Below are 15,103 nucleotides of genomic sequence, written 5' to 3'. Positions count from 1 at the left end.
GTTTTTCCTAATATCTAAACCTCCCCTGGCGCAGCTTGAGGCCGTTTCCTCTCATCCTATCACTTGTTCCTGGGGAGAAGAGACTGACCCCCCCCGGCTCCAGCCTCCTTTCAGGCAGTTGCAGAGAGCGATGAGGGCTCCCCTCAGCCTCCTCTTCTCCAGGCTGAGCACCCCCAGCTCCCCCAGCCGCTCCTCCCCAGCCTTGGGCTCCAGACCCTGCCCCAGCCTCGCTGCCCTGCTCTGGCCACGCTCCAGCCCCTCCATGGCCGCCTTGGGGTGAGGGGCCCAGCGCTGAGCACAGCACTCGAGGTGCGGCCTCACCAGTGCCCAGCACAGGGGCGCCATCACCTCCCTGGTCCTGCTGGCCACACTATTCCTGATACAGGCCAGGGTGCCATTGGCCCTCTTGGCCACCTGAGCACACTGCTGGCTCATGTTCAGCCGGCTGTCAGCCAACACCCCCAGGTCCTTTCCTGCCAGACAGCTCTCCAGCCACTCCTCCCCCAGGCTGCAGCGTTGCATGGGGTTGTTGTGACCCAAGTGCAGGACCCGGCACTGAGCCTTGTTGAACCTCATTGAACCTCAAAAAAAAGGCAAGGGAGGGATGAAGAAGGCCCTTGGCTTGGCTTTCTCAGGAAGGCAAGTGGGTGCTCGGCTTCACCGCAAAGCTGCCGGGCATGTGGGGGACCCCAGCCAGCCGCGTCCCGGGAGAGCAGCTCTCCGGCAGCAGGTCTGTCCAGGACAGCCGCAGCTCCTGCCAGTGCATTTCAGGTTTGGCTGCGCACGGCGGCGGTGGGTCCAGATTCATGAAGAGCGCAGGCAGGAGCCAGCTGCCTTTGGCCAAATCTTGCCTGCATCACGCCGGCGCTCGGCTGCCCGGGACAGAGCAGAGCTCCGGCCTCGGGGTGTGCAGGCAGCTGGTCATGGGGAGCCGTCAGCCGGAGCACGCCCCATCCTGGGACACAGCTTAGACATGAGCAGGGGCTGGATGTGACCGCAGCGAGGCTGGGTGCGGAGCTGCCTGAGCCCTGCTGCAGCGGGGAAAAACCAGCCTTGGCCGGAGGCTGGTCAAGCTTTAAGCCAGACTAAAGGGTGTTTTTATCCTTCCCGGTGTGACTGCGGTTGCCCTGCCGAGCCCTGTGCTTGCTGGTCTTGGGCTCAGAGGACGCAGCATCAACCCTGTGTCCCATCCTCGCCTCCCCTTGCAGGAGCTGGCACGTGGGTAAAGAGCACCCGTGTGGCACCCATCTGGTAAATTGAAGTCACCTGGAGGAAGGGGACCCCTGCCCTGAATGCGGAGGTTGCACAGCTGCAGGAAGCCAATTGGGGGGGTAAAAAAACCCCAAAGGGGCTGTGGGATGCCCTGGGGTGGAGGCATGAGGGCTCTGCTCTCGGCCATCACGGGAGCAGCTTTGGCTGCTCTCTGCAACCTGCTTTGATGTGCATCCCCCCAGCACAGCACGGGGGGGAGCCGGGGGCTGCTGGGGGGCTCAGCCCCTCACCCCCACCGCTCCGCTGACTTCAAAGGCTGGCAGACGGCTTGGCTGCAACTCTGAGTGGCGGCAGTGGCAGCCAGGCCACGTGCGGGCACCTTCCTAACCAGGCCACGGCTGCCGCCGCCGCTGCCGGCAGACGCAAATCAAAGAACAACGCTCCCATCTCTCCCGTGGATGTTTTGAGGACGGCGGCAAAGCGTGTGCCGGCTGTTTTGCAGTCAGCTGTCAAAATACCTTGCAGTTCCTCGCCCGTGTTTGGAGATGTGCTTTTATCCAGCCCCAAGAGCCCATCCCTGCTCCATCAGCAGATCCTGGTGTGTTTTGGAGCATCCCTGGGAGGGTGGCTGGTCCAGGAGGTGTTGCTTTACCCAACACCCACAAGCTTCATGGCTCTGAAACTGCTCCCCAGATCCAGCTTAAATTTGGGAGAGAAACACGTCTCCGGCTGAGCAGGCTGGAGCTCCAGGCAGCTCCCTGGGTGAGCTGCAAAACTGAACCGTAAAAGAAAATTACAGTGTAAAACACAAATGCAGCCACAGCCCCTCCACGCTCTTCCTCGCTCCCGAAGAGATGAGCTGCTTGTGACGCAGAAATTCCCAGTAAAGCCGGAAAGCTGCGAGCGGGAGCGTTCCCCGCCAAGCACCAGCCTGGCCGGGGGAGGCTGAGAAGGGCTGGCGAGGGGGTTTAATTAAAATCGGGCTTTCCTGCAAAAGCTCGTGGGATCTCCGGCCGTCCGGGCTGAGCTGAGCATCGCTTGTAGGGTGTCCTGTATTCACGGAGCCGTGTAACTCCCAGGTACTTGTAGGAGCCTGTAAATTACAGGCTTTTATGGGGGCGTATTTTACAGCGTGGTGTCAGGAGATGTAATGATGGCATGTATCACTGCCGGGGCCGGGACGCGGCTGGCGTGGGCTAACCCGAGGAAAAAAACCTCTTTGCAGAGAGCTGCACGGTGGGGAGGAAAACGCCGAAGCAGGACAGGGCGCTTGTCTCCTTCCCTTGCTCCCACTGCGGGACGGCTGGTGCCCGGCTCCCAAAGGATGCTGCAGGGATGCTCAGCATCCTCGGCAGGTCCTGGCTGCCCCGGGGTGGGCGAAGAGGAGCTGCGGCCCCTTAGTGACGGCACGAGCCAAAGTGCCTTTTATAGAGCAAGAGCGGGAGTAATTTATCGGGAAGCTTTTAGGGAAATGAGCAGCTCCTGGGCCCCTGCCAAGGCGCAGCCCCGCTGGGCTCTGCCCGGTGTCCTCTGGCAGCTCTTGCTGGGAGAGGAGGGGGGGACGGGGATGGGGATGGGAATGGGGAGAGGGTGGGGAGGGGGATGGGGACAGGGATGGGGATGGAGATGGGAACAGGGATGAGGACAGGGACAGGAATGGGGACAGGGATGGAAATAAGGATGGGAATGGGGATGGGGATGGGGAGAGGGGACGGGGACGGGGATGGGGAGAGGGGATGGGGACATGGATGGGGCTGAGCCCATCTCAGACTGCTGGCAGCACCAGAGGGAGAAATAACCTTTACCAACTTCTCCCCTCCCGATCCCAAAGCACTTCTCGGTGCTATGGCAATCTCAGCGCTGCAAGCCCCAGTGGTTTTGGTGCCGGTTCTGCTCTGTCCGGCGGGGACCGGAGGGGTCCCTCTCCCCCTCACCCACAGCAGCCCCACACCTCCCCGGCACCTTCCCTCATCCCGCTGCAGCGCTTGCAGAGTAAAATTTTTTTTTCCTTTCCTAGTGAGCATTTAATTAAATTAGCGAGGAGCATCGCTGTCTCGCAGCAGCCGCAATGAGCCGTCCCCGGCTGCGGCAGAGCGGTGCGAGGCTGGCGTGCAGGGAACGTGGCCGGGATCCCGTGCTGCCCACCTGGGGCCCGGCGGCTCCTGGATCGGGAGCTGCGATCTCCAGCCCCGCCTGAAGAAATCCCTTCTCCCAATTCCCATTAAAATTAATTGAGCAGCTTTGAAAAGCTGAGCTTGGGGGATCGCATTATTCCTTTTATCTAATTTTTCTTTTATGTTATTGTATTTTCTAGCAAATTAAATTGTCCTCTTTTTCTTTTTGGCTCCCTTATGTTTATTCACAACGTCTATAATAGACCTGGTTAAAAATATATATATACACAGACATCTCCAAGGCCACGTGGCTTCCTTTGGAAATGCCAGTTCATAAAAAATCAAAACTTTCTGCGGGGAGATGGATGAAATTTCATTACGGGCGCAGAGCCTTCCCCACTTTGCGAGGCAGCCGAAATGATTTCATTGCCGTGGAGCACTTCCCATTTTCATTTCTCATTTGGACGTTCGGTTCAATTTGTTTGATAAATTATACGAGATCAAGGAAAAAAAAAAAAAAAAAAACACCAACCCAAACCCCAAATCAATAAACGCAGCCGATTCCTCCCGGCATCCCAAAAATGGGGTGTCCCCCCTCTTGGTGCTGGGGAGGCCCATCTGGAGGCTGGGAAATCCCTGGAAATGTGTTTTCCCCATGAGGGGATCAAACAGGGCTCCAGGGAGGTGAAGGCTGGGGTTGCCCCAGCCCCAACGCCCCGGGGATGGTCACCTCCAGCCCCTTCCCCACGGGGACCCCCCCAGCACCGCCTGCGGCGGGGGGCAGCAGCCTTGCCCCGCACGCTCACCGCACCGAGAGCTTCCCCTGGTTTTATTTATTATTTTAATCTGTTTGTCATTAAAAATGCATCATTCGGGGGCTTGGGGAGGGCGCTCCATTAGGCGGACGTGATTGCCACGGTGGTTTGCACGAGCACGGCCGTGTTTTCATCAGCGGGACGGTGTCGCTCAGCACGGAGGGGATTACACCACCCTGGTGTAAATCAGGAGTAAGAGGGTTGCTCCCCTCCCTGCCAGACTCCGGGCAGGACGGTGACCCCCCCGGAGCCGCTCTGAGCCCCCGGTGCTGCGGGCCGGATCCTGGCTCTCCCTGGATTTGCGGTTAAGCTGGGTGAAAGCACTTTTGGGAACATGCTCGGGCCGCGTGTTCTCCCTGTCAAGGCGCTTTGTAAGGCAAATGGCCTTCAACCATTTGCCAACATAAAATATCAGGGCATGGAGACAAGGCAGGGGGAGTAAAACCGCTCAGCGCTTGCACCGATGCATGGGAAAGGGCGGCATCCACAGCAGGATCCACGGCTGGACCGGGGTAGGTGACACGGGGGTGTAACCCCCCCCGGCGCTGGTGGGAGCCACTGGGTCCCCTCCAGCCCAGGTTTGGGGATGCTCCGGCCCCTGGGATGCTGGGGGCCACAGAGCCCCGGCCATTGCTCACCCCCCTTTGCCAGGAGGACTCGGCCACAGACTGGCAGCAGCTCAGCAGCACCCATGGGTGCCCCCATGGCCCTACACCCGCCTGGCACCCATCACCCCATGTCTGTCCCCACCCCAGCCCCGTCCCTGCCCCCCACATCGCCAGGAGCCCCAGCAGCCCAGAGCACTTCAGAAATGCCAGTTTTATTTCAGATCAGAAACAACCAACCAGGAAGAGAAAATAAATAAATAAATAAATAAATAAATAAATAAATAAATAAATAAATAAAAACAAACCCCAAAACAACTCCAAAGAATGAGAAACGGCCCCAAATCCGAACCAGTCCGGTGCCCAGGTGGGTGCTACATACAGGCTGGGGGGGCTCGGGGTGCACAGGGTGGGCTCCCCAGCCTCGGGGTCGCTCCAGCTCTTCCCAGGGCGTTCGGCTCAAAAGTGCATCAAGCAGGAGGTCAGCGGCGTCCCCCCATCTGGAAAGTGGGGAAACCGAGGCACGGCGCGGGGGCCGGGGTGGGGGTGCGGGCGGGAGGGGGGTGAAATCCAGCCCTTGGCAGCCAAGTCCATGCAAACGCTCCCATCGCAGACCAGAAACCATCTCAGGCGCGTGTATTGCTTAGGGGATGATTTGGTTTTTATCATAAATATAGAGCTATAGACGCTAGTATCGGTGTATCCGACGGGATCCTACGCCCGGGGGGGCAATCCGCCCCCGGCGCGGGGAGGGGGCAGCACACGGGGCTCCATGCACGTTACATGCACTTACAGGTTTAGGGTTTTTTTCGTGTGTTTGTGTGTCTTTATCAAAGTTTCCATGTTCTGCAAACAGCCATGCGATCGCGTCGCACCAGGACAGTGGGGACCCGGCGCAGGTCTTCCCCCCTCGGGTTTGCCCCTCTCCCGGGGGGGGGTTTGTGTGTCTGATTCAAATATGGAGATATATATAGATATATATATATATATATATCTATACTCCCCACTATAGGTGTGGCTCCCCGTCGGTGGCCAGAGGCAGGCGCTCGGGGCGGCCCCGCTACTTCATGCCACTGCGCAGCACCTGGTTGGCAGCGATGAGCATCACGCTGATGATGAAGGCGATGGCGAAGGCGCAGATGAGGCTCTTCCGCACGCAGGTCTGCCGGATCTGCTGGCTGGAGCAGGCTGGAGAGGGGAGAGCCGGGGATGTTACCCCAACGCCCCTCCGTACCCCGGGTACCCAGTGCCATCCCCGTGGCATTGGGGCTGGGGTGTTTGGCATCCCCAGCCAGCCGGCACTCACTCTCCACGTCGACAGGGCACTCCTCGGCCGTGCCCATGTGGCTCTCCTCCTCTGTCATGATGATGTTCTCGATGTCCTTCATGGAGAGGTGCTCGCAGAAGGTGTCGTACAGCAGCCGTTTCAGCTCGTCCACCGTCAGCTTCTGCATGTCACACTGCGGGGGCGGGCGGGGGCTCGGGAGGGGGCTGACCCCACGCTGGGACCCCGCCAAGGGGGCCGTGGTGATGCTGTGGGGTCCCCCGGCACCCTCGGGTGCTGCATTTTGGCTGGATCCCTTCACTTTTGGTGGGAAAAGGGCTGGTGACCTGCTTAGCCCCTGGCAGAGCAGGGCTGGCGGCTCCCAAGAAGGGCACCCAGCGGGTGCCCAGCCTCAGGCCGTCTGCCACCCCGTGCCGAGGCAGGGACAGAAAAGCCTCAGACTGGTGAATCCTAACCCTGACCCTGATCCTGACCCCAGCCTAACCTTTCCACTAACCCTAACCTGGAGCCTGAGCTTGACTCTCACCCTAATCCCAACCCTGACCCTAACCCTGACCCTGAGCCCAACTCTGACCCCAACCCTAACCCTTAAACTAACTCTAACCCTGAGCCTAACCCAGAGCCTGATCCTGATCCTAACCTTCAGCCTTGCCCAAACCCCAACACCAGCCCTGACCCTAATCCTAACCCTGACCCTAACCTTAACCCCAAACTTGACCCTAACCCTGACCCTGACCCCAACCCTGACCTTGACCCTAAAGCTGACCCCGAGCCACCCCCCGGGGCTCCTGGTGCTGGGCGAGGGGTGGGGGGGGGTGGTGGGGGGGTGTCCCTACCTTCCAGAAGACGGTGTCGAAGTCCGTGCCGTGGAACTTCTCCGGGATACCCGAGGTAGACAGCTTGGGCCCCAGTAACGTCACGAACTCCTCGAAGTCCACCTGCCCGTCGCCTGCAGGACACGGAGGTGACCATCACCCCCTGCCCGGGCAGGGGGACGCATGCGACTTCCCCTCCCACCCCCAGAAGGGTCCCCTGGGTGGGGACACCCTGGGTGATGCTCAGAGGTGCACCCCTGCGCAGCCTCAGGGGGGCCCCGCTCCAAGCCTCGGTGTTTTTTGGGAGGACCCCACTCCTGGGCTTGGCACTGCTGGGGACACCCTGCTCTGGGGCTGCCTGGGGGGACCCTGCTCCTGGGCACAGCACTTGGGGGGCTCAGGCAGCGCCCAGAGCCCCCCAATCTTGCCCATCCACCCCACAATGGCCCACAGCAGCAGCCGGTATTACGGGACCTTGGACTCTCAGATTCAGCAGCCAGGGACCCCCAAGCTGGCTGGGGACGCCCAGTACCAACCAGGTCCCCATTCCTGGCCAGGGACCCCCAAAGCCAGCCAGGGACCCCAACACTGGCTGGGGACCTCCAGCATGGCTATGGGTCCCCCAACATTGGCCAGGATGCCCAACACTGGCTGGGGTCTCCAGTGCCAGCTGGCACCCCAATGCCATCGGGGACCCCCTAGTGCCATCTGGGGACCCCAATGTTGGCTGGGCCCCCCCAAAACCAGGCAGGGACCCCAACAGTGGCTGGGGACCTCCAACAAAGTTTGGGGTCCCCCAACATCAGCCAGGATGCCTAACGCTGGCTGGGGTCCCCAGTGCCAGTTGGCACTCCAATGCCATCCGGGGACCCCCAATGTCGACTGGGGCCCCCCAATGCTGGCTGGGGACTCCCAATACCATCCAAGGCCCCGAAAACCAGCTGGAACCCCAGTTACAGCTGGGACCCCAATGCCAGCTGGGGACCCCCGTGGTGGCTGTGACCCCGGGGCGGCACTGGGAAGGGGCTGGGTGCAGCCGGGCTGGCCGCATCCTGCAGCTGCGGAGGATGCTGGTGTCGGGGCTGGCAGGCCGGCACTAACGATGAGTAATGAAGGGAGTGGCGGCTTGGCAGCGCTGCCGGAAAGGCTTTTAAATGGGGGAAAAAAGGAAACCAATAAATTAACGAGCTCTTTAAGGTCCTGATGAGTGCGGGAGCGACGGGGACAGGCAGATGGTGGCAGCGAGTGCTGGAGGCGCATGGCCAGCCTGGCCTGCTGGGTGGGGAGGGCATGGCCCGCGGTGCAGGATCCGACCCAGGGTGCAGGATCCAGCCCGGGGTGCAGGATCCGGCCCCAGCAGCCCAGTCCCAGCTGGTTTGCCGAGCCGGGAGAGGTGCCATTCCTGCCCACAAGTGCACCAGGATCATTAAATCCTCCTAAACGAAGCTGGGGTGGCGATGACGATGACGATGACGATGATGATGATGGATGCAGGAGGCTCCAGGCACAAGGCAGAGCCTGGATCAGGCCCTCCCGCATCCCACATCGGGGCCGGCAGCCACCAGCCAGCGGGGCAGAAACAGGGCAGATTGGGTGTTTCCCCAAAGGGAGGGTGCTGGGGTCCCGTCCCCATCCCTGTCGCGGGGCGCCAGGGTCCTACCGTCCATGTCGAGGCGCTGGATGATGACTTCCAGCTCCACCTCGTTGGGCATGTAGCCCAAGGAGCGCATGGCCGTGCCCAGCTCCTGCTTGGAGATGAAGCCATTGCCATCCCGGTCGAACACCTTGAAGGCTTCACGGATCTCTGCGGGGGGAGTGGGGATCAGTCTGGCCGTTCCCCCGGCCCTGGTCCCCACAGATCCCCCATGGGCAGCACTGGTGGCCCCAAATGAACCACCCACCCCTCCGGCCATAGCGGGGTCCCCCTTACAGAGGGGAAACTGAGGCACATGTGCACACACACACACACACGGTGTCCCCAGCAGCTCGTGCCCCCACAGCCTCCCCAAGAAGGGCCTGACCCCCCCAAAGGGCCACTGACACAGCCCAAGGTCTTTGCTCCCACTCCAGCCACCCACTCACAGCACCCACCCTGCCCTTGCCACCGCCTGGCCCTCTGCAGCCGAAAACCCAGCATCCTGCCCCAAACTGCCCTCCTGGGATGTGCTCGAGGTTGGGGTGCCCACCAGGGTGGGAGCTGCGGGTGGGGAAACCCCCACGGTGCTGCAGCACCCGGCTGGGAGCATCCCCGCGCCCCGGCTGCTGGCACGGGGAGGGTGCTGTGCACGTCCTCCCTGGGGACTTTGCACCCATCGCAGGGTTATGCAGGGTGGCCGCCAGAGCTGTGCCACACTTCAGCCAAAAAAAGTGCCAGCTCTCACCAGGGTCGCTTCAGTGTTCAGCCCTCTCCCGTGCGGAGAAAGATGGGATGGAGACAGGGAGGATTTGGGGTTTCTGGCTCAAAATGAGTCCTGGGGCGCAGGGGAAGGTCCCAGCGGGGTGGCAGGGAAAGGCTGCACTGAGCTCAGAGGGCAGCAGGGAAACTGAGGCACGGTGCTTGCCACACCGCGTGGCTGTCGCCCACCCAAAAGCCCTGCGGTGTCCATAGGCTCCATCCCACCTCCCACTGCGCTCAGGGCTTTGCTCCTTTTTGGGGGAGTTTCTGCCTTTTTGATGCCCCCCTAACATGCGGAGCTCGAACCAGGCCGATGGGAAAGAAGGGACTGAGCGAGTTTGTATCAGGAACACTGGGAAGCTGAGCCGGGATGTCGTGCCCTCTTCCTTCGCCAGGCGGCAAAGCTGCCGGCACCGGGCAGCATAAACGTGCAGGTCTTTGCCGGTTGCCAGAGGGATTCGTGTTGGAGGACCCCGACAAGGAGAAACAGGGGCTGAGAACTTGGGTTTTGGGGGGGGGAAAACCCACGTAGGGTTGTGCTATCGATCCCCAGCACTTGGGGACGTCCCTGCCCAGATGGTGGCCCATCGGTGACGTCTTCCGAGGTGTTTTGGGGGAGTTTTGGGGGGTTTTTGGCCTGCCAGCCCGATGGGTAAAGCTTTTCCATGGCCGGCACCCCTGCCTGGGCAGGGGGATGCTCCTGGTTCCCCCTGCGCTCGCGGGGAGCCCCGCTCCAGTCCAGGCACCCCCAGAATGCATCCTTCGAGGATGCTCATCCCAGCCCGCCCAAAGGCGGGTCCCCATCACCCGGCTCAGGGTGCTGGGGGAAAAGCAGGGGCATGCTCCGACAGTGGCCAAACTGGGGTCCCACTGGGGGTGTCACCCCCCCAGCCACGGCACCCCAACTCTCCCCAGCCAAGCCAGTAGCACCCTGCCCTGGTTTGCACCCTGCGTCTTCTCAGCCCCAGCGCAGAGCCCCGAGGGGCGGCTGCGGGGACGGGAGGACGGCTGGGTGTCACGAACGTCCCCCCCAAAACTGGAGGGTGACCGGCGGGAAGGTGGCAGCACGGCTCCCCCCGCAGCGCTGCGGGCGTCTGGCACCTCGCGGGGTCACCTTGGGCCTCCTGCCGCTGCCATCGATCCCCGCGGGCCTGCAGCCGCAGGTGGGGTGCTGGGGGGGACCCGGGTGCTGGGAGCACCCCGGGGCCTGGCAGCGCCCGTCCGTGCTGCGCCAGGCTGGGTGCATCGCCACAACTCCCTGGTGCACGTGCACGCACACGCAGTGAGCGTGTGCACACACACCCGCTGCAGCGAGGCTGTGTACAGGCACGTCGATGCACAGGCACAGCTGCAGTGAGGTTGTGTGCACGCAGACACCTTGCAGCGATGCTGTACTCGTGCATGCACACATGCACCAATGCCTTGCAGTGACGTACTTGTGCACGCACACAAGCACCTTGCAGCAACGCTGTCCTTGTGCATGCACGCACATGCACGCATGCAGAACCACGTTGCAGCAATGCTGTATTTGTGTGTGCACAGACACCTTGCAGCGATATACTTGTGCATGCACACACACGCACAGAACCACCTTGCAGCGATGCTGTACTCGTGTGTGCACACATGCACTAACGCCTTGCAGTGATGTACTTGTGCACGCACACGCGCACACAAACACCTTGCAGCAACGCTGTCCTTGTGCGTGCACACACACAGAACCACGTTGCAGCGATGCTGTAATTGTGCGTGCACGAACACCTTGCAGTGATGTACTTGTGCATGCACACACACACAGAACCACCTTGCAGCGATGCGCTACTTGTGCGTGCACACACACACCTTGCAGCAACGCTGGACTCGTGCACACACAGCGCCACAGTGCAGCGATGTACTTGTGCATGCACACACACCCCCCCTTTGCAGTGACGCTGTACTTGTGCATGCACACACACACACACACACTCTCTGCAGCAGGGCTGTGCACATGAACCCGTCCTGCTCTGACGCTGTACGTGTGCGCACACACCCTGCAGCGAGGCTGCACATGTGCACGCACGCCCTGCAGCGATGCCGCCCGTGTGTACACGCACGCGCTCACGCAGCCGCCCCGCAGGGAGGCTCTGCGTGTCCATAAAACTGCACGAGCGCACACATGCAACGCGCGGCAGGGCCGGACGAAGGGGTGTGCGTACCCACTCGTGCACACACACACACGCAGGCACAACCCCTGCAGTGAGGCTGTAAATGGGCACGTAAGCACACACGCACGCAACCCGCAGAGCCATGGGCACACGCGCGCTCTCGCACACCCGCCGTGAGCCTGTCTGCCCACCTGCTCGGGGCTCCAGGCCCCCAGCCTTGGGGCTCCGTGCCTCAGTTTCCCCACGGGGTGTCCCCAGGGGCTCCAGGCCTGACGCCGAGCCCCCTCCATCCCCTCTCGCAGGCGTAGCGGGGCCATGCATGAGGCCACCCCGTGCCTCAGTTTACCCTGTGGTGCCAGCGCCGGGGCAGCGATGGGGCTGGGGGTGCTGCAGCCCCTTCCCCCCGCCCGGGGCTCCCGGGGGACACCCCGAGTCGGGGCAGCCTGGGGGTACCGGTAACACCCATCCCGCCGCCCTGGCAAACTTTTAGGGTGGAAAAAGCCATTCTGGCCAGAGCCAGCTGAGACCGGCCCCGCTCATCGCAGGGGTGGGCAGAGCCCCGGCGGCCGCTCCTGCCGGCCGGAGCCCGGTGACAGCGGGGCTGCGTGGGTCTGCCGTGACCCGGGGGGGGTGCCACGGGTGACAGCGCCCCCGGGCCCCCCCCCCCGCCACTCACTGTCATATTATGACAGCGGGGAGGGGTGGCCCCGCCACGCCGGGGGGGTCCGGCCCCGTGCTGCCACCGCCGGTCCCTGCTGTGTCATATTGCCACAGCCGGGGCCGGGCCCCCCCCCCCAGCCGCCCCCCCCCCCCCCCCGCTGCCCGGCTCTCTCCCACGCTCCTTCCTCCCCTCCTCCTCCTCCCCATCCATCCGCATCCCGCTCGCCTCGAACCTCCCCAGGGCGCCGGCGGGGGCCGCGCACCCCAAAACCCCCCCGGGGGATGGGGTCCCGCCCCAGCCCCCAGCCCGCTCACCCTCCAGCTCGTCCTCGGGGATCTCCACGGGGTGCTGCTCGGCGAGGATGTTGGGGATGGTGTAGATCCCCCGGTACATCAAAGCCGCCGTCACCGGGTGGAAAGGCATCTTCAAGGCTTCCCAAAAGCCAAAGTTTAAACCCAAATTTCCTCGGAGCGGGGGGGGGGGTTTGCCCCAACCGGTACCGGGGTAGGCTACAAATAAGTTCCCGCTGCCCGCCGCCCCCCACCCGGCACCCACCGGGCAGGGGGGGGCCGGGGCGGTCGCTCCCCGTCCTCCGGGGCCGGTGGCGGGACGGGGGGCTGGCGGCGGAGCCCCTCACCGGGGAGTCAGGGCGCGGGGGGGGGCCGGGCCGGAGGAGGCTGGGGGCGGCCCGGTTCCCCCGCGCACATGCCCGCCCGAAGTGGCAACGGGAGGCGAAAGCATCCAGGCACCGGCTAAATCCCGGCGGCGGCGGCGGGGGGGACGGCGCTGGCCATGCCGCTCCGGGGCCCCCCCTCCGCCAACCCCGGGCCGCTCACAGCCCCCGGGGGGCCGCTGCCACCGGGCCACGCTCCCCGGTGGGGCCCGGCATGGCGGGGCCGAGGCCGAAGGCGGCCTCTTCTTCTTCCTCCTGCTTCCTCCTCCTCCTCTTCTTCCTCGCCGCTAAGTGTCCCGGGCAGGGCCGGGGCTCGGTTCCCCGCCGCTGGCTCAGCCCCCGGCGCCGCGCACACGCTCCCCCCCCGCCGCCACCGGCGAACGGAGCATCCTCGGCCGCGGCCCCGGGGAAGCGGCGGCGGAATCCGGGGAGAAGCGGCGGGGCCGGGCGGGTTTTGAACGGTCCCGCCTGGCAAATGGGGCTGGGGGCGGGGGGGGGTGGTGCCTCCCCCCCCATCACCCGTGGGGGGGGGTGGGGGGGGTGGGGGGGAGTTGCGGCAAAGGGGGTGTCACAGCCACCCGTGAGCGTCCCGGGCCGGATCCTGCTGGGGGGCTGGGGGGTGCTCGAGGGGTGCTGCGGGGGTGGAGAACGGCAGCGCTGGGGTCCCTGTGCGGGCAGTTGTCACCCCAGGATCCCCACAGGCAGCAACCCATGCCCAGGCAGTCGTCAGCCAAGGTCCCCACACATGGCACACATGGCACCCCAAGGTTGTCATCACCCCAAAGTCCCTGCACGCAGCACCCCGGACCGGGGCAGCCATCACCCCGAGGTCGCCGCGCTTGGCACCCTGTTCCTGGGGCAGTCATCGTCCCAGCGTCCCCACACACGGCACCCCAGGCTGCCGTCACCCTGAGGTCCCCGCAGGCAGCACCCCAGGCCATCATCACCCCAAAGTCCCGGCTCACAGCACCCTGGATCATGGCAGTCGTCCCCCCGAGGTCCCCAGGGAGCTGCGGGGTGGCAGGGACACCGCGGCCAGGCCTCCTGCCCCTGCCCCAGGGCAAAAATGAGCCGTGGAAGAGGAGCGAAGCGGGGCCGGGAGCGAAGCCCTCCGTCCCCACCCCCATTTCCAGCCGCTCCCCACTTGCCCCCAAGCCCCGATCACAGTTTTCACCTTATTTCTCCCTTTGGCACTGATTAACCACAGTGGGGCTCATGCGCCGGGGCCGTGCCATGTCCCCGCGGCATCCGTGTCCCCATGGCATCCGTCTGCACCCTGGTACCTGGGCAGGGAATCCCAGATGCTGGGATTCCCTCTCCTCCCAAGTCCCACTCTCCATCTTGCCTGGCCTGTCTCCCTGGCTGGGGGTGGCCCCGGCAGACCCCAGCCTGCCAGGAGACGGGGGTCACGGTGTCCCCCGTGCCTTGGTGGCATCTCTGTGGCTGGGCATGGTGGCGTGGGGAGGCTGCCGAGGCCCCCGCTCCCCGCTGGAGGCTGCTGTGGTGGGAGGGAAGGGGTTGGGGCAAGAGGGAAAACGTCCCCAGAGCCGGAACGGGGTGGGAAAGAAAAAGGGGGATGGCGGGCACCTCTTAGGGGCTCATCCGAACCCCAAAGGTGCTCAAGAGTGATGGGGAAACTGAGGCACAGCCGGACAGGCTCCAGAAGTGCTCCTCACATTGGGACTGGTGCAAGAACCCCCAAAATTTTAGAATGGGGTTCCTGCCACTGCAGCCTCATCATTAAAATCCCCCCGGCATCTCGCAGCCGCCCCGGCCACGCGCTCAGCCTCAGCCATTGCCTCGTTCAACTCAATGCTGCCGGGAATTTTGGGGCAGACGGCAGCACCAAATCCTGCACCTCTGGCGGGAGCAGCGGCCGGCACCCCACGCCGGGGCTCCCCAAAACCCATCGTCCTTCCCCACCCGCCTCCCGGCAGCGCTGCCTGTTTGATTTTAACCAGCTGGGGTCCCCTTTAAGCTATTTTTTAGCTGGGAGAAATTTCCTTCTCCGGCAGCGGAAAACCACCACGGCCGTGCTCCGGAGCTGGGGAATTACAGGGCTGAGCAAATCCCCGCTGCTGTGGGGTGGTGGCTCCCAGGGCAGGATCCTTCCTCCCGGGATGTCACAGCTCAGGGCTGGCTTTTCCCAGCTCTGATAAAAACTTCATCCCCCACCGGGGCTTGGGACAGCGGTGGAGCACACGGACCTGCGCCCCACGGGGAGTCTCTGGTGTCTAATACTGCGGTTGAGCTCGCAGCACGGCCCTGAGGGGGAGGATGCTGATGATAAAAAGGGATTTTTGGGGAGAAAGAAGCCCAAAAAGGCAAAGTACCCTAACTGAAAACCTCCTCCTTTGTTCTTAGAAGATCAATTTGCTCCCCAATGT

The 15,103-nt window shown here is 63.4% G+C and overlaps 1 protein-coding gene across 2 annotated transcripts; it reads right to left on the bottom strand.

Annotated features, from left to right (window-relative positions):
* Positions 1–5,067: 5,067 nt before the first annotated feature.
* On the bottom strand, positions 5,068–13,138 carry CABP7 (calcium binding protein 7). 2 transcript variants are annotated; one of them, XM_087768534.1, is made up of 6 exons: positions 12,358–13,138; positions 8,507–8,650; positions 6,868–6,980; positions 6,053–6,206; positions 5,831–5,934; positions 5,068–5,693 (listed from the first exon to the last, which is right to left on the bottom strand). In XM_087768534.1, the coding sequence occupies exons 1-6, from the start codon at positions 12,464–12,466 to the stop codon at positions 5,577–5,579; spliced, it is 741 nt and encodes a 246-aa protein (XP_087624660.1). In that variant the 5' UTR covers positions 12,467–13,138; the 3' UTR covers positions 5,068–5,576. The 2 variants fall into 2 exon arrangements, with proteins under 2 accessions (XP_087624660.1, XP_087624661.1); XM_087768535.1 differs by having other exon boundaries at positions 5,068–5,934.
* Positions 13,139–15,103: the final 1,965 nt, after the last annotated feature.

This window comes from Nipponia nippon, unplaced genomic scaffold, assembly GCF_047370975.1.
Source record: "Nipponia nippon isolate SJK-2023a ecotype South Korea unplaced genomic scaffold, ASM4737097v1 scaffold_30, whole genome shotgun sequence".
NCBI classification, from domain to species: Eukaryota; Metazoa; Chordata; class Aves; order Pelecaniformes; family Threskiornithidae; genus Nipponia; species Nipponia nippon.
The sequence above is the reverse complement of the archived record's forward strand: the minus strand, read 5'-3'. Positions and strand labels throughout refer to the sequence as shown.

Excerpts from the sequence above, each read along its gene's own strand:
- CABP7 (XM_087768534.1), bottom strand. The coding sequence starts at position 12,466 with ATGCCTTTCCACCCGGTGACGGCGGCTTTGATGTACCGGGGGATCTAC. Across the intron at positions 6,207-6,867 it reads TCGACACCGTCTTCTGGAAG|TGTGACATGCAGAAGCTGAC; the intron begins GTAGGGACACCC and ends CCGCCCCCGCAG. Across the intron at positions 5,935-6,052 it reads GTGCCCTGTCGACGTGGAGA|CCTGCTCCAGCCAGCAGATC; the intron begins GTGAGTGCCGGC and ends TCCCCTCTCCAG.